The sequence below is a fragment of the Tiliqua scincoides genome, chromosome 5 (assembly GCF_035046505.1).
Source record: "Tiliqua scincoides isolate rTilSci1 chromosome 5, rTilSci1.hap2, whole genome shotgun sequence".
NCBI classification, from domain to species: Eukaryota; Metazoa; Chordata; class Lepidosauria; order Squamata; family Scincidae; genus Tiliqua; species Tiliqua scincoides.
In genome coordinates, this window is record NC_089825.1 from 139,788,636 (window position 1) to 139,816,086 (window position 27,451).

The 27,451-nt window shown below is 44.3% G+C and overlaps 2 protein-coding genes across 2 annotated transcripts; both read left to right on the forward strand.

Annotated features, from left to right (window-relative positions):
- Positions 1–1,412: 1,412 nt before the first annotated feature.
- LOC136653910 (olfactory receptor 4Q3-like) lies at positions 1,413–2,351 on the forward strand. The gene has a single exon (XM_066630781.1). It carries the CDS (start codon positions 1,413–1,415, stop codon positions 2,349–2,351), a length of 939 nt encoding a protein of 312 aa, XP_066486878.1.
- A 19,336-nt stretch (positions 2,352–21,687) lies between these two features.
- LOC136653911 (olfactory receptor 4Q3-like) lies at positions 21,688–22,626 on the forward strand. Its single transcript, XM_066630782.1, has one exon. It carries the CDS (start codon positions 21,688–21,690, stop codon positions 22,624–22,626), a length of 939 nt encoding a protein of 312 aa, XP_066486879.1.
- The last annotated feature ends 4,825 nt before the right edge of the window (positions 22,627–27,451 follow it).

Genomic DNA, 27,451 nt, shown 5'->3' on the forward strand with positions numbered 1-27,451 from the left:
CGGCACACTGACAAGGAACTAAAATTGTCAAGGCACACTACCAGTTCTTTACTCACGCTAAATTACTACATTATAATTAATTTTTAATTAATATAATTAATACAATTAAATCACTACATGACAAAGGGCACAATCCTAACCAGGTCTACTCAGAAGTAAGTCCTATTTTGTTCAATGGGGCTTACTCTCAGGAACGTGTGGTTAGGATTGCAGCCAAAGACTCACAAGAAGTTTGGAGAGTATGAAGTTTGGAGTATTTCTGATTCTGGAAAGGAGGGAAAATGTTGTTATTAAAGTGTGATGCCAGAAAGTGCTGGTAAAGAGAGGTCAGACTGAGCACATAGTGGGGTGAGGGGCAATGAAGACACGTGATTGAAAGAAGTGCAGGATTCAGCTGGAGTGGGGGGGGGGAGAATGTGAGGAAAGTGAGTCTGGACCTTGGGAAGATACGGAGGAGTGAAGGGAGGGACGGTAAGAGAGGTGCTAACTGCAATTATGAGATTTGGGGGAGGGAATGTGCCTGTGGGAGGGAGTGGGGTGGGGAGAAGTGCCAGTTGCCTCCTCCTGTATTTAAGAAAAAAAAAAGTGTGACCAAAAGCCCGATTCTAGGCATGTCTACTCAGAAGTAAGCCCTTCTATACTCAATGGGGCTTACTCCCAGGTAAGTGTGGATAGGATTGTGGCCCAAAGCCCTTCGTCTGAAAGGCAAAAGGCAAGGCAGGGAGGGTCGCTCTGGGTAGTTGCAGGCAACTGTGGCAGGAAAAGGATCTTTCGGGGACCCTTCACCAGGCCAGCCAGTTCTTGGGCTGGTGGCCTCAGCAGACTCGCTCCCTTCCGACCTGCTTGCATGCTCCGGCCTCCCTCCTTCTCACTCACTCCGTGGGCTTCTCTAGCTGCCCAATCAGCATGCGGGGCGGACTTGATACCCAATCCTAGGCGTGTCTACTCAGAAGTAAGCCCCGTAATAGTCAACGGGGCTTACTTCCAGGTAAATTAGGATTGGGTTGCAGCCTTCCTCTCAGCAGCAGATGTAAAGCAGCCGTGGCCGCTCCTTTTTCACTGGCTGCCACATGAGGGTCAAAGCAGCCGCTTCTCCCCCACGCTCGCGGCTTCTGCCTGGCCCCGTGGCAAACCTGAGGCTGCCTCGCGGCACACCAGTGTACCATGGCACAATGGTTGAAAACCGCTGGCCTAGAGTGTTAAAGGTATCCTATTTCTTTGTAATTACAAGTTTCTGAGGTTCTAAACCACTTTCCATACGAGTCTGATCTCCCTGATGTTTCATCAAGCTCAAACTTGCAGGGAATGTGGTCTAGAACCTCAGAAGCTTGTAAACAGAAACAGTTGAACTCTGACCATGAAATCCTGAAAGATTCCTGTTTGTTTTTTTCCCTCTTGAAACAGCCAACAAGATGAATGGGTCCATCATTACAGAGTTTGTCTTCCTGGACTTCTCCTGCTCTCGCTCTGCTTGGTTCATCCTTTTAACTCTGGTCTTGACCTGCTACATCACCATCCTTCTGGGAAACATGCTTATCATGGTGACGGTGTGGACTGAGCCCAAACTCTTTCAGTGCCCCATGTACTTGTTCCTGGCCAATCTGTCCCTCCTTGATATGACATTGGGCTCTGTAGCATCCCCAAAACTAGTGACTGACCTGTTGAACAGCGGCAGAACCATTTCTTTTGGAGGTTGCATGGCCCAGATATGTAGCCAACACTTTTTTGGTGGTTCAGAAATGTTCCTCCTTGCTGTCATGGCCTACGATCGCTATGTGGCCATCTGCCACCCACTGAGATACACAACTATCATGAACCGACAACATTGCTTCGGTCTCCTCATATTTTGCTGGATAGGGGGACTCATTCATGGCATTTTCCAGGTAGCAGTCATGGCCCTACTACCATATTGTGGAGCGAATGTGTTAGATAATTTCTATTGTGACATCACACAGTTGATCAAGCTGGCCTGTTCAGAAACCTATGTTGATGAAATACTCTTGATAGTCAGTGATGGCCTACTACTTGTACCCTCCCTTCTGGCCTTGCTGGTTTCATATGCCATCATCCTGGCCACCATCTGTGGCCGTTTTGGGAAGGATGGTAGTAAGGCTCTGTCCACCTGCAGTTCCCACCTGACAGTAGTTGGTCTTTTCTTTGGACCCTGTATCTTTGTGTATCTGAAGCCCTCCTCCTACTCCCAGGTGGACAAAATGGCCTCTGTGTTCTACATGGTGGTCACTCCAGCACTCAATCCTCTGATCTACACTCTGAGGAACCAAGAGGTGAAGAGAGCCATAGGGAAGTTGAAAAACAAGTGTCAATGCATTCTGGTTCCTCAGAGGGAGTGAATTTTCCTTTTCCTAGCAAAGATGTTGTGCGTTTGAGCCGTAGATTTCAATGAATTGTTTGCCATTCTTACACTATTGTAGAACTATTATTATTATTATTATTATTATTATTATTTTGGTAATTATTTATTTTTTCACTGACTGTTGATAGTTTGCCAGTGGATATTTTGTTATAATACCCTTAAGTATGAAATGCTGGGACACATGTTAGGAAAAGCTCAAAATCCACCTCCTTACATGTACAGTGAAAGGATCTAAAATAGCAAGGCTCCACAGTTGCAAGCAAAATGGACAAAATGGCCTCTGTGTTCTACATGGTGGTCACTCCAGCACTCAATCCTCTGATCTACACTCTGAGGAACCAAGAGGTGAAGAGAGCCATAGGGAAGTTGAAAAACAAGTGTCAATGCCTCCTGCTTCTTCAGAGGGAGTGAATTTTCCTTTTCCTAGCAAAGATGTTCTGTGATTGAGCCCTAGATTTCAATGAATTGTTTGCCATTCTTACACTATTGTAGAACTATTATTATTTTTTGTTTTTGTAGTTATTTATTTTTTCACTGACTTGATAGTTTGCCAGTGGATATTTTGTTATAATACCCTTAAGTATGAAATGCTGGGACACATGTTAGGAAAAGCTCAAAGTCCACCTCCTTCCATGTACAGTGAAAGGATCTAAAATAGCAAGGCTCCACAGTTGCAAGCAATCATAGACATACCATTAGCTTGACAGGGAAGCTTAATAGGTTGAATGGCTGACTAAAGGGAGATGACTCCACAAACCTCCTGTTGCCTTGTCTTGCCTTGACTTGTCACACCAACCATCTTTTTGTCTGGAAGACTCTACATGCAAAGATGACGGCTGAGGTTGAAACTTCTCACTGGGTCCTTGTTTCTTATCAAAATCTACATTTGAAAATAAAAATGTTTTGGCAATGAGAAAGCACATAGCTTGATCTCAGCTAATGTGGTCAAGTACTTGTCTCCCCTTCTTTTAATATTTTATTAATGGCAAAAATTCTGAGAGTACTGTGATTTTTAAAATGTTCTGCCTCCAGGAAAGAGCTCCAGATTCTCAGTCAGGGACCCACCAGGATTTTGGCACTAAAATCATATTAAGTTTGCAATCCTAACCTACTTTCCAGCACTGGCGTAGCTGTGCCAGTGGGGCAAGTGTTGCATCCTGCAGTTGGGTGGCAGTCATGGAGGTCTCCTCAAAGTAAGGCATATTTGTTCCCTTATCTAGGAGCTTCATTGCCCTTACTTTGGTGCCGGAAAGTTGCTTAGGACTGTGCCCAAAGTGACACATTCTAGGCACAAGTTCAGCTCAAGTGGGCCACTGAGCAGATCTGATGGGCCTCACTGCCACTGCATGTACACTGGGAGGACAACCTAAAACACAAACATTGGTTCTGCACACCTGCATATTAGCGAGGAAGAACAAAAAAGGGGGAAGACACTACTGGTTGTTCAGATTCTGTTCTATGGACACAATGCGATCAAGCCGACCTGTACAGCAAAGGTACGAGCACCAGCAAGTAGATTGGCAGGCAGCCAGCCTGGCTCAGAAATCAAAAGAGTTCCTAGCAAGAGATAATTATATTAGGGCACAATCCCAAACAGCCCTTCGGCCGGCACAAGTCCCTTGCTCCAGCTGAGGAGTGTCATGAAAGTGCTGTACATTTGTATATTAGAGAGGAAGAGGAAGAAAGGGGGTAAACAGTACTGGTTTCCCAGACAGGACTGAGAAGAAGAGGGACAGGGGGACAAAATCCCCAGGGCTTGAACCTTTATAAAACAAACTATACAGTACAAAACAAATTTATTCAGAGTTGCAATTCCACTACACTTTTAATTCACTTCCAATGCATTTCTGTTACCCCAATACATTCTGGAGACTGTAGTTTGTTAAGGGTAGCTCTCAGGTGCTTTAACAAAGTTCTGCCCCCTCCACGCAGAATATATTAGTGTAGGGTGTTTGAGATGAGTTCAAGAGTACATGCAGTAGTGACCAGTAGCTGTCAATCAACCCTTGACCTAAATGAAGACTGGCAGCCCAATCCTGGGCATGTCACTCAGAAGTAAATCCCGTTGTAGTCAATGGATCTTACTTCTAAGTAAATGTGGATAGGATTTCAGCCTAACAGCCCAATTCTTTGGACTCTAGTGCCATTGGTACGCTCCTACTGCTGGCTCTGGGTGTTGCAAGCATACCACTTGATAGCCCCAAATGGAGCTGCTCAGGTCTGCACCAGTGATTTAGCCAGCACAGACTTGAGAAGCCCCACTGCAGGGCTTGGGGTTTTCCCCAGGGGAAATGGATGAAAATCCCCTTCTAGTAAATATCTCAGCACAATATCAATTCTTGGTAACACTGAAAAAGTAAAGTAAAATCTTTTCCGTTATTCTTCCTGTTATCAGATATCACTTGGCTACAAGATAACTCCATTGTATATTATTACAATCTCCTGGAGAAGCTTGGAATTGCAAACAGACTGAAAGTAGTTATTAATTTTATTTCTATTTACCAGGCAGCCGAATCCTAATCTGTGCTTCTACCACCAGCTACGCAGGTGAGGAGGTGACTGGAAGTCTCCTCGGGGTAGGGAACAGGCATACAATTTAGAAATATACTGGAGAGACTGTATAAATATTACTTCCTTTATACAAGGAATTCAGTGTGTTAATACAGTAATGGTAGAGATTAAAACTTTCAATTTGGATGTTATTACGGTTCAATTTTTTCTTCAGCGTTGACCAATCCTAGTTCAGCATTTCCAAATTAAACTTGGCAAAGATATTTACTGAACTATATTTGGATAAAAAGTAACCAAACCCCTTTAGTGTCCAGTCCTATGCAGGAGCTGCCTTCAGAACTCCAGCAACAAGATCAGCTGGAAACCTTTGTGCAACACATGAAGCTTCCAAATAGGCCAGTGGTACATGTGATATAATTTCATTGATACCCCATCCTACCCCACCAACACTTTATTTGAAGAGATCACCCTGCCCTGAATTTTGGGCTGAAGTAATTTTATGTAGTAATGTGAGACAGGAGCCTGATGTTGGGTCTAGCCTAGATATTGAGTCTAAGGGCCCAATCCTATCCTTAGACTCAATAGAATCCTTAGAATCCTATATGCACAATAAGGTGACATAACACACTGGCAGCCAGGGTACCATATGTTCAGGATTGCTTTGCAATGAATTTTTGATCACTGAGATGGATAGGACCTGACGGATGGATAGGATCATTTATTGCATTTAGAAGCTACTTTTCTGTTTGCAACACTTCACATAAGTTTCATTTTTTTTAAAATAGATCCTAAACCAACAAAATGATTGAAATGTTTAAACTGATAAAAATGATAGCTGAAAAATCAAACCCTATAACCGAGTGAATAAAGTATGGAAGCTGTGTTTTGTTTTCATTAAACGCATTTTGAGCTGAAGAGGAAGGAGTTTATTTACTGAAAAGTTAGGCCCATTATCGTCAATGAGGGTTAGGTAAGTGTAGATAGAATTGCAGCCTTTCTGCCAATCCTATCACCACGCTATGCTGCTGGAACTCAGGTTCTGACAGCACAGCAGCCCAACTCAGAGCACAATCCTAACCAGGTCTACTCAGAAGTAAGTCCTATTTTGTTCAATGGGGCTTGCTCTCAGGAAAGTGTGGTTAGGATTGCAGCCTTCGTTAATTGCAAATCAGGGTGCTCTCTAGCGCTCCACTGGGTCTCTGCCAGAGAAAGCAAGTGGTACCGGCTGTGCTGCAGCAGCCTCTCCAGATCCCCCGGGGTCAGTATGTCAGCAGCACAGTGGTTCATGCGCAGGCCGGGGAGGGAAGAGAGCAGGTGAGGTGAGCTCAGAGGGGCTTAAAACTAATCCACTCATACAATCAGGTGACATTGCATTTTTTAATTCATGGATTCTTCCTCTGACATCAACATCATTCATTCCCTTCTGTGTTGAGACTGGCTTCACACAGATCCCACTGCCTCTGCTCTCAATTCTTCAATATGTCATCAACTTGTGTTGTTGGCTTCAATGAGCCAGGCTGTTGAAACCTCTGCAGAAAAGGGCAGAGTAGAAACAAGGGAAATGACATTTGAATACAGCCTAGCTGCAAACACAAATAGGTGCAAATGGGAGGCATCCTCAGAGAAGACACAGAACCAAATCAGACTGGCTTGCTGATACTGTTAGTGCACAAGAAATTCTAACCTGAGATGTGGATATGAAAGTGGGATTTTAAAGCTGTAAACCAGAGTATGTCAGATGTTCTCCTTTGGTCATTCTAACCCAGGAGGCTGTCACAAGCTAAGCTATAAATAACCTTTTTTAAAAAAAAAAATGCACAGTACGCAGATGTCTGCCACTTAACAACAGGGGTGTGTTCTCCAGTCCCTGTTGTTATGCAATTAGGTCATTAAGTGAACATTCAGCCCAATCTATTGTCTTTGTTGTGTAAACAGACAGTCCCTGCCGCACACTCACTAGCTGCACAGGCTACTGGAAATAGAACCCTGACCCATTTGTCGCCCCCAATCCGACCCTCAGGAAGCTCCCAGTCTCCCTTGAGCCTCTGGCCCGTCAGAGACTATTGCAGCCCGCACTGGCCCGTTACTGCCTGTTGCGACGGCCAGATGCAAGCTGTGGGCCGAGTTAGACCAAGGCCTTTTATAGTCTCCATGTGTTTTCTGCTTTTCCCTGGGCATTATTTTAACCCCCCCCCCATTGCCTCTGAACAGCTTATGTCTGTATGTTTTCACTGTGCAAGAGGTGTGCGGCAAACAGTTCATAGTTCTCATGTGGTTCTACCTGCATGTGGTATAGTTCTTAGCAGCAACTGTTACCCTGCACATGCCTCATCTTGTCTGATTTCTGAAGCTAAGCAGGGTCAGGCCTGGTTAGTACTTGGATGGGAGACTGCCTGGGAATACCAGGTGTTGTAGGCTTATACCATAGTCTTTCTAGACTGAAGGTTGCCAACCAACCATTTATAGTTCTTGTGTGTATTATAAATAAGTTCAGTAAAATTCATTCATTCATATAAGTTCTGCTCTAGTGTATTCATTTATGTAAATTTATTCAAATATGAAATGTAAATTAATTCTTCTTTTTCTTGGCCCCCAACACAGTGTCAGAGAGATGATGTGGTCCTCCTGCCAAAATGTTTGCCCACCCCTGTTCTAGGCCTTCAGCTGCAATCCTATGCATACTTTTCTGGGAGTAAGCCTCCTTAACCAGAACAGCCTGCATGAGACTGCACCATGACTAACACAGGCTACCGGAGAGATAATCTTTCTCCAGTAGCCTGCACAGCCAGCTAGTGTCTGTTTACATAATTTCAGGAAAAATCCCAGAGGAAAAAAGCTCCAGAAAATTTCCAAAGTCAAGCATTATTTTTATCTCAAAGTCAAGATTTTTCTTTTCTTTTTTGGCCATTAGAGGTTTTAAAAAAAACTTTGGGGGCAGTGAGACAGTAGATTTGCAGTTCTAAAATCCTAGAAAGTACCACCCAAGGATCAAACCACCTTTGCATTGGAGGAACTATTGGCTAATCCTTAAAAATACAGTACTGTATCTGTAACATTTGCATTCCAGCAGTAACCACATGATCCTGTTCTACGATGTTGTTGTGAATTGCCTGGGCTCCAAATAACCTGAAGATTTGTGAGGAAGCTCTTGAATGATTTAATTTTTTTAAAGCATAGCCTCAGTGCTCACAAAAAGGTCATTTTCAAGCCTGTATCCTCTGAGGCCATATTTGCAAAAGTGCAATAGCTGCTTTGGTGTGGACGGCATAATAGGTATATTTGATGTCTGATAAGTAAAATGACTCTGATTTCTTAAATGGTATAACTTTTTCATGGCTTCTATGGAATAGCTGCCCTAGTGAGGCAAGGCCCTGGAAGCCACAAGTTATTATGTATGTGTATGTAGACATTATGCTGAACCAAAATATTCCATGTTCACATGTTTGGCAGTTTAATAGGGAGGTGTTCAGGTGTTTGCTTATGTTTAATGAAGCCAATGTTATGCTATGTTCTGAGTGAATTAGTTTAATTAACCAAATTATTAGAAATAGGGAAAATGTTTGTGGCTAGATATTCAGAAACAAACAAAGGCAAACTTATAGAGAGATGCTCAGAATTTGGAGTGCATTTTTAGGCTCTGTCTGCAAACAGAGTTACAGAGATGAGATTACAAGCAGGCAATAAATCAGAAAGGAAAGCCTGCTGGAGAAGTCCCTTTGAAGCCAAAGTCTGCTAATAAGGAATTAGGGAATGAAAATACATTCCCTCCTGCTCTTTTATAGAACACAAAATTGCAGAGAGCACCCAAGTCATTTATAAGTGAATCAGTTCAAAGCAATATGTTTAATAATGTTAATGCAATGGGTGAATTAGTTAAATAAGAAATGGAAAATTATGTCTAGCACTGTTTAAACCATATGAACTTTAATTCACCCCCTCTGGAGAAGTTTAAACAGAAGGCTGAGGCAAAAGCCATAAATCTAAGATGTTTCACTACTTAATTGTCGCAACATCAGATAAGAGAAGGCTAGAATTAGTAGCCGTCAAGCCTAATTAGAATGATGAATAGGACTATGCCGTAGCTTCACTTTGAAGTCAGGAATGCAACCCCCAGAGCCTGAATGGCTTGTAGGAAAAACACATAGAAAGAAGGATTTTTAGACAGAAAACATCTTGTATTTTAAATATAATTGAATAAGCTTTCTATAAAACAAATTGAGCATTAGCAAAGCTATCAGAAAGGATTCATGTCTTGTGCATGCAACATCATGGTGTGTGTGACCGCATTTAGGCTACAAACAGGCTACTGTGCAAAGTGTAATGAGAAGTGCCTAAGGTTGTAAATTAGCAGAAAGAGATATCTGGAAGCTGTTAAAGCCTCACACCCAAAGGTTTATAGAATTGCCAAATGAATCATGAAAGTCAGCATGTATGTTGATATTCTTCACTGCTTTAATGGTTAGAGAATACAATTAACAATATAAATGAAAGAGTGGATTCTAGTTGTTAAATTTAGTTTAATGAAAGCATGAAAAACACAGAATATTGGAATGTAGTAAAAGACTTAAGTCTCAAGCCTTGAAAATGCAGATGCCTAAAGTGAATTAATTAGGAAGACTCTAGAGAAGTTACAGTTTACAGATAAGACCTTTATCTAAGCAAAAGCATTCCAACTCTCTATATCATACCTGTCAACTAGATAAGGAGCAACATACAGAGAATAAGGGAGTAAACTAGAAAATTTTTATCTCTATCTGTTGGTGCCAAAAGCAAGAGTATTTTAATGAGAGAATAGTCAACCTTAGTTGACAAGAACCGATAAGTAAGGGCATCTGGAAAGTATCATCAGAAGCTCAAACGAACAAAAATATTCCAGAAATAGTCTGCCTGAATTCTAAAGTTAACAGAGAAAGCAGGCTTTAACAAAGAGAGAAAGTCATTTGAAAACCCTTGTTTTTAAGAAGAAATCAGTCTGTTTGGTATCAGATTAAATTAATACACATACCAAGAATGATAGAAAGTCAGAAGTTCAGTTAATAAAGAGTTTATATTGTTTGATAAAGAATAATTCAAACTAGCTCTGAATAAATGGGTAAACAGTGCCACCTACAGGTTGTTGGAAATCATGCTGTAACCTGAGACTAACCAATCAAATGCTTAAAACCTGTAGCCAATCCCAAGAAAGGCTTCATTTCTGATGTCATCCACCCTTAGCCAATGATAGTGAAATTTTTCAAACAAAGAAGCCAGAATCCTATATAAACCAAGGATTCATAGTGAAACATTGCTATTCTCTGGAGGGCAATGAGAGTCACCACACAGCTCTCACTGCTCTCATCACTTTGAACAAAGGAGAGGCCCATTGCTGGCAATGAAATTAAAGAAGCTTGCAGATGATCACCATTCTTGCCTACCGAGTTTGTTTTTGAGTTTGTTTTCAACTTTAAAGTTTGCTTTTGAAGTTTGCTGCGGACTTTGCATTTCACCTCGCAACACTAGGAAGTACCTTTCTGAGGAACTGCTATCTTTCCAGATTGTGTCTGAGGCAAAGCATTGCTTAGTACATCCCAATGGCCCCATGACTTCTTCCTTAAGGTAGCTACTGAGTGTGGAAAGCCATTTGTACAGTGGCTTGCCATCTGGACTGGGAGATTTTATCTGGACCACTGCAATGCCAGTTTAGGCACTTTGCCACTGGAGGGAGAGATTGCTGTGGAACCCCCCCCCCCACCACCACCATATAATCTCCCAAACTGGGAGAAAATCCCCCAAACATACATATGACTTGCTGCTTGGAGACAACAGACTCAGGGAGCAATTTAAAATCATTCTGCAATCATGAAGGTGTTTTTGTGTGTGTTGACCTTATTGATCACTCACTGATAGGTAGGTACTTTCTTTATAAAAACTGATGCTCAACTTGATGCTCAATAGCTAAATGCATTTTTTTGAAAGACATTTTGTTTGAGTGCATGCAAGGCCACCCAAGTTTCAAAAGGAACTCATCTGTTCCGTTTGGCTCCAGGAACATGAGCAATAAGCAGCCCAGAATGAAGGTGCTTTCTTGCTCCTTTCAACACAGTGGGCCCACAAACTGCAGGTACGTGATAGGCTTTCCTATGGTTCTGGGAAAACAAAACACTTACAGAGATCAAATGCAAGATGAGACACATGTGATGTTCCTTGCTATGATGTTGCTTCCCTGAAGAAGCATATGCAGGAAATTCAGAAAGAAGAAACCTTTGTTCACAGTTACTATTAGGTGCCATTCTATATTTTCCCTATGCAAATAAAGTTATTATTTTTAGAGCTCCCTATGAACATTCTGTAGGAGAGCTAGTGGCTCTGAGAGCCTGAGCTATGTATGAATTAGGAAACACTCCCCCCCCCCCCGATCCCTCCTCAGCAATGCACTCACTAAATGGCCTTGGGCAAACTACTATCAGCCTTTTCTCCACCACACCCACAATAATATAGTGAAAAAATTCTGACCTGCCTTATAGGTTTATTGTATAAATTATTAAACTAATGAATGTGAAGTGCTTTGATCACAATAAAGTACTATAGAAATGGTAATTGCTCTGTTACAGACACACAATTTTCACACAGTCTGTCAAGGGTTCATCCCCGGGACTGCTATGTAATTTACTGGCTGTACAGTAGCAGGCCTGAAGCCTTGGCCAGACTTAGCCAGCACAGCACCCTGGGAACCAAGCTGATGCAATATCGGGTGATGTACACCAGGTGACACTCTCTCTCTCTCTCTCTCTCTGTGTGTGTGTGTGTGTGTGTGTGTGTGTGTGTGTGTGTGTGTGTGTGAGACAGCACATGCCAAGTCAGCATGACTGTGCAGTATTTCCCTCATGCTGATTGGCTGTCACCAGTATAAGTTCCTGCAGGGGCTAGCAAAGGTGTGGGAGATGCAGAGTGGATTTTGTGCCGAAGGCTACGTCAGTGCGATCAGTGATTCGTGTACCATTTGTACAGTTTGGACTGTTGCTCTTGTAAATATCTTGTACATAGTAAAGAACATTTGGTGGAGGACTTCTGCCTTGTGTCGTCTTTGTTGCCAGGAGTGTGTGCGCGCCGACCTTGAGAGATAGGCAAGCCAAGCTAGCAGCCGGGCAGCCAGCTGCGTGAACGTCCACACTCCAGCAGCTCGCAACAGGTTATGGGCCCAGCACCCAGCTGCTATCTAACCCGAGCGCGTCTGTGAGCACCCCGGTGAGTCTGCAGAGCAAAGTTTATCTGCAAGAGACCTGTGTACAGTCCTGAAAGATGACTGCAGTGCCAGCATATCCACTGACAAGGCTCAATGAGAGCAATTATATGAACTGGGCTGTTAAGATGAAGATGTATCTTACCAAACAGTCGCTGTGGGAAGTTGTTCGAACTGCGCAGCTTGATGAAAGCCCTGAAATGGACATTGCAAATGAGCAAGCCTTGGCCACTATTATTTTGGGCTTGGAAGATAGCCAGTTAATCCACATACGAGGCATAGAGTCAGCTCACGAGTGCTGGAATGCACTACGCCAAGTTTACGTTTCTGACTCTGCCGTGTCAAAGATCAGCCTAACGAGATGGCTGTATCGTAAAAGATTAGAACCTGCCACCAGTGTTACAGAGCATCTCCGTGCCAGGCGGCAGCTATTTACAGAACTGGACGAGAGAGGAGTCTCGTTTCCGGAGCTGCACAAAGTATTCGTCGTCTTATCTTCGCTGGATGAGTCCTATGATACACTTGTGACGACTCTGGAAGCTCTCCCGGAGAGCCAGCTAACCCTTGCTTATCTCACCAGCTGGCTGGTGGAGGAGGAGCAGAAACGGGCAGACAACCGACAAGAGCGTGGGCAGGCAGCCAAGGAATCCCGAGTGAGGGAGGCTCCAACAAACAAGGCTGCTTTCCAAGAGAATGTTGATGTTCCTGGAGTGCTGGTTGTAAAACGCTGTTTCGCCTGCGGTTCCACATCACACCTGCGACGTGCATGTCCCTCCCTGAAGGATCGAGGTACAGGGAGGAAGGATATGAGGCGTCGGAGGGGCTACAAAAGCTCCAACGTCTCGGTGGTCCAGGTGGTGGAGCAGGAAAGTGAGCACCAGTGGCTGATCGACAGCGGGGCCAGTCAGCACGTCGCCCGAGACAAGGAACTATTTACATTTCTGCAGCCAGCTGCTCGAGCTGCAGTGAATCTGGCAGATGGACTCAGCTCCCCGGTTAAAGGGGAGGGCACAGTGTCAGTGCCAGGGTTTGGTGAGTCCGTGACTGATGTATTGTATGTCCCTCAACTGAAGCACAATTTGTTGAGTGTTGCTGCTTTGGACAGACAGGGATATTGTGTGCAATTTCAAAATGGGCACTGCAAGGTCTTAAAGGGAAATAAGGTCTGTGCACAAGGCACTGAAAGAGGTGGTCTCTATGTCTTGGAAGTAACACCTTCTGTAAATGCCACAAACTTGTGTAGAAATGAGGCAGACCATATTCACTGTTGCCATCTCTGGCATAGAAGACTTGGTCATCCTTCTTACGCAATTCTAGAGAAAACAGTGCAAAATGCCTGTGGTGTAAAATTCGATGAATGCCCTAATTATCTTGACTGTCAGACCTGCAAGAGGGTTAAGTCAAAGGCGTGCCCTGTAAATTTAAAGAGCGATAGACGAACGTCCTGTCCATTCGAATTGACTTATGCTGACCTTATTGGCCCCCTAGAAGAATCCTTCGGGGGTGCAAAATATGTCTTAGTTTTAATTGACCACTTTAGCAGGTTCAGTTTCTGTTATCTACTTTGAGAAAAATCACAAACCTGTCAACGTATCTGTGAGTGGGTGAGGTTTGTAGAGCGCAACTACGCGCACAAGGTTGGGGAACTTCAAACCGACCGTGGGACAGAATTTACGTGCTCTGAGTTGCAAAACTGGTTAAGAGCACAAGGCATACGCCAAAGGTTGATTAATAGGGGCATGCCTGCCGAAAATGGAATGGTTGAGAGACGGAATGGTTTATTGCAAATGAAAATGTGTGTGCTGTTAGCTGACTCAAACCTGGGAAGGAGGTATTGGACAGAAGCCATGTTAACAGCAAATTATTTGTTAAATCGTCTATGGACATCCGCCATAAATAAAACTCCGTACGAGGCGTTGTACGGGAGACCCCCATCTCTGAAGCACATGCGCACATTTGGGGTGTCAGCCTGGGTTAATGTCCCCCACAAATTTAGACGAAAAAAAGCGGACAAAGCGTTAAAACCGACGTTTTTGGGCTATGAATCTGGGGCTAAAGCGTACAGATTCTGTGATAGAAATCACAAGCTGACAATCTCTTGGTCAGAGACCTTTAATGAATTGGAAGGTTGGGACAGGCAACAAAACAGGGAGGAGAGCACGGCGAGGCAGAATTGCTACCTTCTCTCATTATCTGCACCTCTGTTCTCATTATCTGCTATTCAGAGACTTTCTGGAGACTGCAGGGACCTTCAGAATAGTGGCTGTGACCAGCACGGACCCCTTTAAGATGGACAGTGGAAGCTTCTGCTGGTAATTTTAAAGGAGTCTGCACTGGTTGCGGGTGCCATCCCAAAGGTCCCTGCAGCCTCTGGAAGGTCTCTGCAGCATTCAGATGTATTTTGGCACTTCCTGCTGCAGTCTGCTGGCTTTCTGAGGTTCGCTGTTGGATTCCTCTGATGGCAGGGAGGGTACCCCTTCTGCTTACCCCCATTGATCCCATTGGATCAATGGTTTATTATCTGCGAATTCACTATCCATGAGGGTTTCCAGGAATCTAACCCTAGCAGATAATAAAAACTGACTGTACAGGTTGAGTCTCATTATTTTTGAGGGTTCTGTTCCCTGAACTCACGTGGATGGCAAAAAACAAAATCGCACTAAAGCAAATCAATTTAAAAATCAAAGTTCTTTTCCTCAGTGATTTAAAAACAGCCTTGCTGACCTTTTGAAATGCACACAGAGACAATCCGTCTCTCTCCATGTGCTTAGAAAGGCTTCACTAGGAGGCAGCAACCCCTCCCTTCACCAGGAGCCCCAGCAAGGGGGAAAGAATGGATGAGGTGATAATCACTGACATTTAGCCTTCTTTCATGTGTTCAAGGGGAATGGGAGTGAAGCCTGAAGAGAGAATGATTGATGGATTGTAAGCTAGCTGCCCTCTATTCCATTAACAAGGCTATTGTTACTGTTTTCCTTTAAATTGCCCTTCTCATTGCTTTGAGATAGAAAAATCTGTGGATAATTAGGTTATACCTGTAATCGCTTGCATGACTATCTCTCTACAACAGTAAAAGCAGTTTTTTTAACTGTGATTTTAAAGGGATGCATTTTTGCCCCTTCCCCAGGGATCAGCACATTCCTTCTCATTTGCAGGGGCCATTCATGTTGAGTCAAATCCGTGTATAAAAAATCCATGTATAACAAGGTTGGACCTGTATATCACTTTATGTTGCATAGTCTTGATTTCACCAAGTGAGTTGTGTGCCTGAGAGATTCAAATCCAGATTCTTATAATTCCAGATCAGGAAAAACAAATTCAGATAAAGAAAATACCTTTGCATTCGGAACATTACTTACCTAATTTAATTGGGTTAGCCACAATTTTCAGAAGTCTACCATAGGAGCCCTACCCCCTTTATTACTTTTAGTTCTTTTGTATGATTATGCATGACTTTGTGATATCTATTGCCTCGTAATACTTTTGGCTTACAAAGACATAGCCAACCAGAGTTGTATATTACCCTCTGTGTCACTGATATTTGTTGTCTTATGGCAGTACAAAAATTATGTTACATTCTCATTGATGCCTGCAAAGAAACTGACATAAAAACACTGGTTGGCTGTTATGTCCATTCTGGGGGCTGCCTCCCCCCCTGGGGTTCCCCATCACCTACCCGCTGTTTGAGCTGAAGCAGAGGCAGCAGTCCAGGTCCTTTTGATACAGTTTAATCGGGTAAGTATCTTTACATTCATGAGAGTCGTTACAACACCCTTCAGCTAACAAGGTTTCTTCTCTCCTTCCACCACGTCTTCCTCGCAGATGCCCCGCCAAGTTGCCTCACTGGCTGAAGAAGTCCCGGAGCATCCCTGGTCCGGTGCTTGGCGCCTGGAGCCTCCAGAGGTAAGCCTGGGTAAGTGTTGGGGAGGGCAGCCGGGTTCCTCCCTCTTCCACTTGCCCAGGGGTGCCAGGTGGAAGGGCCTCCTCCAGGGCCTGTCCAGCCCATTTTCCCTTCTCCCTGGGCTCCCACCTCGCTCTCCTGGGGGCAAAAAGAGGCGGCCTCATTTCCTTCACGAGCCGTCCTCCCTGCCCATGTTCTGCCTTTCCCTTTCTCGCCCTCCCAGCTCCTTATGAGGCTTTGCCTCAGACTTTGGTGCCCTGCCTCTTCTAGGACAGGTGAGACCATGGGAACCCGACCATGAGGCTCCGCCCCTCCCAGGTTCCCCCAGGCGGGGAATCCTCACCTTCTGCTGTCCAGCCCCCTCCCACGGCAGCTGCAGGGGAAAGGCACCTCCCGCATGCCTTCCCTACGGCCGCTGCCGTCGCTGGGGCCAAGGGGCGGGTCCTCTGCCTCTGTTGTCCGCGGCGTCCCTGGGCCAGGTCAGGCTGCAGGAAGGACGGGCGTCTTGCTTGGGGCTGCTGCCGGCTGAGCTGCGGGGTGCTCGTGTCCAGGTAGGTCACCTCCCCCCTTCATGCAGGTGAGCCCCTCGAGCCAGGCTGGGTCCCTGGAGGCACGCCCTCCCAGTTGCGGGGTGTGTCCCTGTGACACTGGCACTGGGCTAGCTCTGGTTCTGGGCCGGCACTGAGTGCTCGCAACAGCATGTTTGTGACAGTGGGCACCAGCGCTGAACCGGTGAGTACTATTTAGTATTGGGGTCTTTATTTTATTTTTATTTATTTTTTTTAACAAAGTTTATTTATTACAGATACAGGTAAGGAAAATCGGTTAGACTTAGGGCTGGGACTACACAAGTTACGCATGAGGGTATTGGCCATCGATTACAACATACATTAGTCAAAAAAAAAATGATAATGTCTATAAACAAGTTATTCATCAATACAAAAATTATCATATTTGTTAATCTACTGATTAATAATTTAACTAAACAATCAATATTTTTTATCTAAAATTATCTATCCGATCATAAAAAGGCTTCAAATTTTAACTTATACGCTCTTCTTGCCACTAAACTAATATTTAGAATAACATATTTCTTATCTGACTTAATTTCTGATGTCGCACTTAAGAGGAATGTTTCCAGTTTAAATGGTAATACACACTTCAATATCTCTTGTAACAGTTTATATATCATTTCCCAATATTTCTTTGCTTTTTCGCATATCCACCACATATAATAAAAAATTCCCTCAATTCTTTACTTATCCAGCATTTGTTTGATGACCCAGGGTACATTTTTACTATTTTCTCTGGAATTAAATGCCATCTATAAAATATTGTATATAATTTCCTTTTTAAAGAATAACCCTTTTAGTTATCTTAATACCACTTTAGTTTTCGCAATATTTGTGTTCCAAGTTTCCATTTACATCTACTTAGATTTAACATAATTAATGGAATACTCTTCATTTCTAAAAAGAATTCGGTCCATTAATATCTACAAAAGAGAAAAAAAATTCTACTTTGTTGTTCAGTCATTTTGACTTTCTGTTTTAGTAGTTTCTTTGTCCTCTGTCTTATTGGTGTTTTCCTTCTTGCTCCTCCCACTGCTCCTTCCACTTCTTCTTTTTCTTCTTAACTCTCTTAAATTTCTTAATCCCTCTCTTTTCTTCTTTCTTTTTCTTCATTCTGTTCTTTTTGGATTTAATCCCAAAATTCTTCCTCTTCTTGAAACAATGTACTGTCTGAAAGTTTCCTCTTTTTTCTTCCTTAAAATTCTTAATTCTGATAATGACGGTTGCTTTTTCCATCTCCTGTCTCATTTCAAAAATCTCCACTTCTTTAGTTTCATCCAACATTTGACTCATTCTTTTTTCTTATCTGTTATTTGTAATCTGTTCCTGCATGCTTGTCAGGGAGGAGTTTATTTGCTTCATTTTTTCAGATAATTTTCTGACCTGTTGCTTCATTTCACTTCTGAAATCCCACAACAAATCCATTAATAAGGCCTGACTTTTACTAACATCCTTTAAATTTTTGAATGCCATTCTTATCAATAGCAAATCAAGCCGAAATACCTCTGGCTGTAAAAAACAGAGATAAAATAGTCCAACAATTAAAAAAAACAACCAACTCTCATTATCTTGTTTCACCTTCTTGTAGGGCTAATTTCCAATTTTTATATCCAAAAGGGTAAGTCAATATTCCACTTGCAGTCAATAACAATGTCAAATCAGTCAAACAATTGAAGAGTCATCCAAGTCTTTATCTTGTATCCCTTCTTCCAAAAGGGGTGGATCAGTAATCCAGGTCAATAACACTGTCAAATTACTTGTAGTATGCCTTTAAATGACCAGGCCTGAATTGAGCCTTCTTGCTAGGAAAGTAAAAGTTATTTCAGCCGTTGAAGATTAGTTATTTATTTCTTTTCCATGCATGCCATTTAGCAGGGTGATCTTTATCTTTTTGTCTCTCTTTTTCTTGCAGTCACCCTTATTACGAAACAGAGAAAATTACTCCAGCAAGGGTTTCTTTAAATCCAGATTCGCTGATTTCCCCTCTGGGTGGCTACCAGCCAACGTAAATAATCTTAAAGTTAACTTTTCCTCCTTCCAACCTCTTGATTGCAGTTCTTGTTATAGCCTTTTAAGGAGCTGGTTACTCACAATTTAAAGCTTTTTTCGCTGTCATGTTGTTGTATCTAGGCCGTGGGGGGGGAGTTCCCAGCTGTCCGAATCATCTCCGAAGATGGCGTCCGGGATACAATGTGATTCAGCACGGAGCAAACAGGGAGAAAATCTCTGAAATTGCCGTTTCAAGAGACCTCCCCCCCCCCCGTTCAAGCTCTTAGCCTTCATTCCTTCTTCTTGGCAACGAAGAGTGCCTCATTGTTGAGGCACTTGAAAAACACATCTATTTAGCAGTCCCCCCGGAAGCCCTCCAAGGTTCCCTGCTACTTCACTGCCCCCCCAAAACACAGGCAGCCAGGGTACCATATGGGTTGCTATCACAGCAACATCTCTGCTGGTTTACAGAGTGAAACTCTCAGGGCAAGGCCCAGAAGGCCTCATGCCCTGACAATGCTACACAGATCAGCCTCTGGTGGACCCTGGGCAGTGAAGAAAGAAGTTCAGGAGGAGCTTGGAGACAGGACTGGGGAGGATCATGACGGGACAGAGACATATCTCAGGGGCAGTGGTATCTGCCGGATCCTGTGTCCCCATCACTGATCTGACAGCCTCTGAAAGGCTAAAGAAAGCCACACCAGCAAGATGGCTGGTGTAACCTTGAGGAGACCCAAAGGCAACCAGGCAGCGGGGAACAAGCTCATAAGACTTCTCATTACTTAGGTCTCTCAGTTAGCCTACCTTCCAGCTAGCCTGCAGAATAATAATAATAATAATAATAATAATAATAATAATAATAATAAATAATATATTTATATACCACCTTTCTTGGTCTTTATTCAAGACTTTATTCAAGGCGGTTTACATAGGCAGGCTTCTTTAAATCCCTTATTAAATAGGGATTTTTACAATTGAAAGAAGGTTCTTTCTTTCAAGAACGACTACATTCAGGTGTTTCATTCCGATCTGGCTTCACATTCTGACCTCCATCCTCCCATGCTCAGAGCAGATGAAATAGCTCGGCTTCAGCTTGTCAGCTGCTTCAAGGTCGCACGGTGCCGGTGGCCTCGAACTGGCGACCTTGTGGATGTTATCTTCAGACAGACGGAGGCTCTACCCTCTAGACCAGACCTTCTGCCCAGACCAGACCTCCTGCCCAGAATGAAACAGACTCTGGTTCAGCAGCCATGCATCATGCAGCCCAGCCCAGCAGAGGACTGGGCTGCAAGAACAAGAACTTGTGGATTCTATTAAAAGTTCCAAGAAGATAATATGGTGTGGGAGGTGAGGTGACCAGAGTCTACAGCTGTGATTTTCAACCAGTATACTGAGACACACTGATGTGCTGCAAATGGTCTGCAGGTGTGCCATGGGAGTTTCAAGGAGGGTTATTTTATTAGTAGAGCCATTGGGGGATGTGAACCCCCCACCAGCAGTGTGATGTGCCTTGACAATTTTAGCACCTTGGCAGCGTGCCATGGGATGAAAAAAGATTGAAAATCACTGGCTTATTGCAGAGGTGTCAAACTTATACAGTGGGTTGAATAGCATTCATGAGGCTTGCTGAAGGCCCAATGTCATGAAGCAGGAAGTGATGTCATGAAGCAGGTCATCAACCACAACTGACAGAAGAGAAAATATGCAATTCTTGGTCATATTTTCAAGATATGTGAGAGTTCAATTATCACATGGCTGCCCTTTCAGCAGTGACTCCTCAGCACAGCTTAGCAGCTGAGAGTAGCTGATGGTGGTGCTGGGACAGCCTGAGGGCTACGTAAAGGGCTCTTGTGGGCCTCATTCGGCTCTCTGGCCTTCAGTTTGACACCCTGGCCTAGAGTGTTAAAGGTATCCTATTTCTTTGTAATTACAAGTTTCTGAGGTTCTAGACCACATTCCATGCAAGTTTGATCTCCCTGATGTTTTGTCAAGATCCAGCTTGCATGGAATGTGGTCTAGAACCTCAGAAGCTTGTAAACAGAAACAGCTGAACTCCGACCAAAAAAGTCTGAAAATATCCTATTTGTCTTTTCTCTCTTGAAACAGCCAACAAGATGAATCGGTTCACCATTATAAAGTATGTCTTCCTGGACTTCTCCTGCTCCTAGTAGAACATTGCTCAAAGTAGAACATGGTTGGCAACCTTCAGTCTCGAAAGACTATGGTATAAGCCTACAGCACCCGGTATCTCCCAGGTGGTCTCCCATCCAAGTACTAACCAGGCCTGACCCTGCTTAGCTTCTGAGATCAGACGCGATCAGGCATGTGCAGGGTAACAGTTCACACCAAAGTAGAACACAGGTTTTGTATACACAAAGTCCCAAGTTCACCACCTACAGTGTATGGTGAAATGATTTCAAATAGCAAGGCTTCTGCTTCACAGCTGCGAGCATCAGTAGCGCATTAATAAAACAGTTACTGGCCAAGCTTCACCAACTTTCATTGCAAAGCAGGGATTCGAACAACGAAATAAGAATCTTGTTCTTGAAAGTAAGAGTAAGAACTTGTGAATTCTATTCCTATCTCCAGAAGGGGAAGCTACTAGGTTTTGTGAGGTGACCTTGACCTGCAAGGGTTAACAGTGTTCCAGTGTAAATAGAAACAGTTGAACTGCGACCACGAAAGTCTGAAAATATCCTATTTGTTTTTTCTCTCTTGAAACAGCCAACAAGATGAATCGGTTCACCATTATAAAGTATGTCTTCCTGGACTTCTCCTTCTCCTAGGAGGAAGGAACATTGCTCAAAGCAGAACACAGTTTTAGTATACTAAAGTCCCAAGCCCACCACCTTCAGTGTATGGTGAAATGATTTCAAATAGCAAGGCTTCTGCTTCACAGCTGCAAGCAATCAGTGGGGCATTCATAAAACTGTTACTGGCCAAGGTTCACCAAATTTCATTGCAAAGCAGGGATTCGAACAAGGAAATAAGAATCTTGTTCTTGAAAGTAAGAGTAAGAACTTGATTCATAACTCCAGAAGGGGAAGCTACTAGGTTTTGTGAGGTGAGCTGGACCTGCAAGTGTGAACAGTGTTCCACCAGAGTAGAAGCAGCCGTCAAGATGAATGAGTCCACAGTTACAATGTTCGTCTTCCTGGACTTCTCCTGCTCTCGCTCTGCTCAGTTCATCCTTCTAACTCTGGTCATGACCTGCTACATCACCATCCTCCTGGGAAACACGCTTATCATATTGACGGTGTGGACTGAGTCCAGGCTCTTTCAGTGCCCCATGTATTTGTTCCTTGCAAATCTGTCCCTCCTTGATATGTCATTGGGCTCTATAGCATCCCCAAAACTAGTGACTGACCTGTTGAACAGTGGCGGAACCATTTCTTTTGGAGGTTGCATGGCCCAGATATGTAGCCAACACTTCTTTGGAGGTTCAGAAGCTTTCCTCCTCACTGTCATGGCCTATGATCGCTATGTGGCCATCTGCCACCCACTAAGATACACAACCATCATGAACCAACAATGTTGCTTCAGTATCCTCATATTTTGCTGGATAGGAGGACTCATTCACGGCATTGTCCAAGTAGTGGTCATGGCCCCATTACCATATTGTGGAGCGAATGTCTTGGATAATTTCTATTGTGACATCCCACAGGTAATTAAGCTGGCCTGTTCAGAAACCTATGCTGATGAGATAGTCTTGATAGTAAGTAATGGGCTAGCAGCTGTACCCTCCTTTCTGCTCTTGCTTGTTTCATATGCCACCATCCTGGCCGCCATCTGTAGTCGTTTTGGGAAAGGTGGTAGTAAGGCTCTGTCCACCTGCAGCTCTCATCTGATGGTAGTTGGTCTCTTCTATGGACCCATTTTCTTTGTGTACATGAAGCCCTCCTCCAACTCCCAGGTGGACAAAATGGCCTCCGTATTCTACATGGTGGTCACCCCTGCCCTCAATCCTCTGATCTACACTCTGAGAAACCAAGAGGTGAAAGGAGCCATGGGGAAGTTGAAAAACAATTGTAGAAGGCTCCTGTTTCCTCAGAGGAAGTGAACTTTCCTTTCCCTAACAAATGCATTGCTGTGCATTTGGGCCCTAAATGAATTATTTGCAAGTAATTTTATTGCTTTATTTTTTCAGCGACTGATGATAGTTTGCTGGTAGATATTATCTTGCAATATGATTCAATATGAAATGTTATTACTGAGTGTATCATGCTAAATTATTTCAAAAGTCTATGATTCATTGTTATATGATTTTGAACCTACACAAACAATTTCATTATTTGTTGTCCAAAGCATGTACAACACTTGCAAATACAGCAGCATCAGAGTGGATTGTGTACCCAGTGTCATATGCAATATAATATCCTGGAAACTCTTCACCCAGTTCTAGGGGAAGCAAAATCTTTCTCTCCCTTGAGTTCTCATCATCCCAGGCATACTGCAATGATTGATGATGAAAGCCTCTGAACAGGCTGCTTCTCGCCATCCGGGAATGGTCTGCCTCCCGCTCCCCGCCTGCCCAGCCCGGGAATGCCCACCACCCTCCCTCCCCCCAAAACACCTCGCCTTTTCCCTGGCCTCCCCACACCCGCCCCCCGACTCCGAGCTCAACCAACACAAACTTACACTGCCAGGCCTGGATCCCGTAGGGGGAGGCCAACGCAACTCCTTGCGCTAGCCTCTCTGACTCTAAAGTTGGTGCAGACGTGCCTTACAGCATGTTTGTGACACCCCCCGATCAGCACAAGTGACTTGTGCTGGACTATCCTGGGGGTTAGGATTGCACTGTACATCCCATAAGTGATCAAGCTGACCTGTACAGCAATAGTAGGAGCACCAGGAAGTAGGCTGGCAGGCGCCCAGGCTGACACATGAATTGAAGGAGTTCCTAGCAAGAGATAATTAATGTAATGTTCCAGTGAGTGGAGGCAGGGAGAGTACATGGACAGGGCACACTTGAGTAAGAGGTACATACTCTTTTAGATGGTCTTCTGCTGTCTCAGGGCCGAAGCCTATGGGCTTGTGTGTTGGTGGTACACTCGTACCACCAGAGCTAGGTGTCACAAACCTGTTGCAAAGCATGTTTGTAGCACCCTTTGAGTAAGTGGCACCAGCAGGGAGGCCTGCGTCACCCTGCCAGGGCCACGAAGGAAGGCCCAGCTGCCACCGTCAATCAGGTAAGCGCTGGATGGCATGGAGAGGATGGTGGGAGGGTGTGGGGGAAGCATTCCTGGGCGGAAGAGGGTGGGAGAGGGCGAAACGGTGGAGGGACCGACCCAGGAGGGGGGTTGGACTGGTGGAGGCCTCCTCTGCAGTATCCTCTGCTCTGTCTCGAAAGCCTGACGTGGGGCTTCTGAAGTCTGCACCAGTGATTTATCTGACATAGACTCAAGTAACCGCATTGCGGGGGCTGGGGCTTTGCTAAGGGTAAGGGGTGAAATGTCCCCTTCCCACGAGGAGACCTCCAGTGGCTTCCTTGGCCCTGCAGGATATGGTGGTGGCCATTTCAGCGCCACTGTAGCCTGTAGCACTGGGAAGCTTAGGATCAGGCTGCCCTACTCTTTCACAGTTATCTGGAAATCCCAGAGGATGCTAAAATCTGCAGTTCACTGTGCTTGCCACAGGATGAGCACTAATGACAGCAGAGCTGCGTTCTGATGTAGCAAAGGAAACCTAAGCCAAGGATTTATGAGGACTGGGGTCTTAGATTCAAATTCTTGCTCAGCTAGGGGACTTTGGGCCAGTTTCTTTCTCTCAGCTAGCTTAGCTTTCTGGGTAGTTTTACACACCAAGGATGGGTGGGATACAATTTAGATCAGAGGTGCCCAAATCCTTGCCCGGGGGTCATTTGTGGCCCTCTTGAACCCCCAATCTTTCACATAAGGAGCCCCTTTGGCATAACTGGGTCACAGATCCTGTGAGGGAAAGCTGCAGTGCTGGTCTAAAAATGGGAAGGAGAGGTTTAATTGTTTGCTTGCTTATTGAAGAAAGATGATTCAGGAATAATTATTTATAATCACATGATAAATAGTTGATGAGGATATTGTGATCAGCTGGAACTGCCAGGGTGAGAGCCAGCAATGTGCAGGTGCCTTGTGTGGTGAGCCGACAGTGGTACAGGTTGGATCATCTTCCTAGTCCAGTGGTTCTCAAACTTTTAGCACTGGGACCCACTTTTAGAATGAAAATTTGTCAGGACCCACCGGAAGTGATGTCATGACTGGAAGTGATGTCCTCAAGCAGGGCAATTTTCAACAATCCTAGGCTGCAATCCTACCCACACTTATCCAGGAGTAAGTTCCATTTACTATATTGTTAAAAGCATATATATCGTAGCCTGTTCAAGGTACAGATCTGTAACATTTCTCAAATGCAATCACATACCATGGTAGCATCAAATCTAATATATTAAAAATAAAATATTAAAATGAATGGGGACCCACCTGAAATTGGATTGTGAGCACCTATTGGGTCCCGATCCACAGTTTGAGAAACACTGCCCTAGGCAATGATATATTCCCAAGCAATCCCACACAGGATGGCCATTGGCTGTCCTCCACAGGAAGGCTTCCATTGTCCTCCTCAATGGCTTCCTGATCAGGCTGGGACTTTGCTTGGACAAGGATTCTTTCTTGTGGTCCTTGGTTCCTGGCTCCTGGCTCCATTTGATGGCTGCCTATAGCACAGCTCTAACAGTGGTCTGGTGGCCAAGGAAATGTACAAGGACCATCTGCAGTCTTAGGAACCTATATTCAGGTAGCTGTCTTGCTGGGAGTATCTGTGGCAAGGTGAGTCAGGTCCTCTGAGAGAAGCATGCAGGGGTCCATCAAATCTGGACCCAGGTTCAAAAGGGGGCCTGGGAGCCAAATTCACATTTGAAGAGGCTCCAAAGAAATTTTGAATCCCTGATAAAATCCTCTTAGTGGCTCTGGGGCGAAAGCGGAGATTTTCAATGGGGATGCCCCATTACAGAACATCAGGCACCCATGTAATTTTCCTTTCAGATGTAAGTGCCCAAGATTTTAAAAAACCGCATTAAATTCTTGGACCTTGTTGAGTCAATAAATGATTTCATTTGTAATCCTCTGCTTCCTAGTCTTTTGGAACTATCTTACTGGTTTTACAGCAATGTTACTTTGACTGGGAGATGTTCTGGGTACCAAAGTGGTTGAAAAGCAGAGTTTGAAAAAATCCTTTCAAAAACAAACAAAACAAACAAATATAGAGCCACTAGCATGGAGAGAGGTAGCTATGGGCCCAGATATTTGGAAGTATACCTAACCACATAGTGGAAACCCTAAAGAGGGCAGAGGTGAAATGTATAGTAGGTGCCCTATTCAGGTGACCCAGCTGAAAAGGAAGGCTGGTCAGTGGAGAGCTGCGGGGCTATGATATTCGATGCTGGCACTTGCAGCCCGCATATTGGCCTGGGAAAGTCTTAAGCAAACAATTGTAAAACACAATTGAACAGAGGCTGTCTTTGGCTGAAAGACAGAGGTGAAGGAGGTGGCAGAGGGTGATGGAGGGAAGGTGAGACTACAGACTGGAGCATCTCCATGGGCAGTGAAGCAGTATCAGATGCTTCAGTGCTTTGCACACCCTGGCTGGTCACTGGTTCTTCTCAACAGGAAGATGCCTTTCTCACTCAGTCTGGGACTTTGCCTAAGGATTGATGGTCTTTACTGACCATTAGCTTGACCTCAGTGGGGATGACTTGATGATGACCCGCAGCTCAGCTTTGACAGGTAATCTTGAATGTGCTTCTTCTGCACATCCATGTAGCTGAAATGTGGCAATAGGGTCACAGGAGAGTTCCACGGGTCTACAGATAGAATCCCTGGAGGGAAAAGTCCCTTCCTTTTCTGGAGAAGCTTTCCATGCTTCTGTTGCTTGGACAGCCAAAGTGTCTAAAGCAAAAGGTGTCTACAGGTGAGCCATTTCTATCCCAGGCCCATAATGTAGTTTTGTTGTAGATGCTGCAGGTCTGAGCTGCACAGGGCCTGGATGGGGAAGCTTCTGTGCAATTATAGCCTTGTTCCCCCCAACCGAACATATGTTGGCTTTGTGCTGAAGAACTAATGAATGGATGGAGGTGAGGCCTGTAGGCACAATCCTGGCCTTCCCTTTCCATGTTGAGGATTTCCATTTGGTCAAGGGAACAGAGCTGAGATGTTAGGTCTAAACTTTCTGGAGAAAGAGCAGAGAATAAATGAAACCAAATGTTTATAGATAATATATTTGAATGTGTGCATTTGTTTCATTTAAACCCCAAACTCTGCTGCAGCCAAAGTGATTCAACAGAGCCTGTAAAGCCTTGGGCAAGCTCCTGCAAAAATCCCCCACACTGCATTTTAATACTGGCACAAAGGAACCCCATTCTGCGTACTCATTGGGGCTCTCCTTGATCTCAGGCGGAAGTTTCATGTGAGTTCTGCCACTATTTAGCACTCAGTGAATGACAGAGGCTGGCAGCTCTCATTCACAAGAGTGCCAAAGGAAATGCAGTCCCCAGTTTGGGGCCTCAGCAGGAGGATGTGAAGGTGGTTGTAGAAATGAGGCAGAAAATGTCCTGCATGACTCATTCCTATAACAATCTTTCATTCAATTAATGTAACTCAACTCTTGCAGAGAACCAGATCTCCCATCCACCCCCCCCCCCACACACACACACTCAAATATATGTAGACAATAAGGAGCACCTCCCCAATGACTGGGCTCTGGGAATCCACATCTCAGAGACTGATTCTGCTTATAATGCCAGAGAGCCCCATCCATGTTCCACACTTTTACTCCAGTAAAAGCTGTTTCCAGACCTCATGGTCAAATGCAGCATGAACACAAAGAATGCAAATGCATATCTGTGTTTCAGGTGT

Excerpts from the sequence above, each read along its gene's own strand:
- LOC136653910 (XM_066630781.1), top strand. The coding sequence starts at position 1,413 with ATGAATGGGTCCATCATTACAGAGTTTGTCTTCCTGGACTTCTCCTGC.
- LOC136653911 (XM_066630782.1), top strand. The coding sequence starts at position 21,688 with ATGAATGAGTCCACAGTTACAATGTTCGTCTTCCTGGACTTCTCCTGC.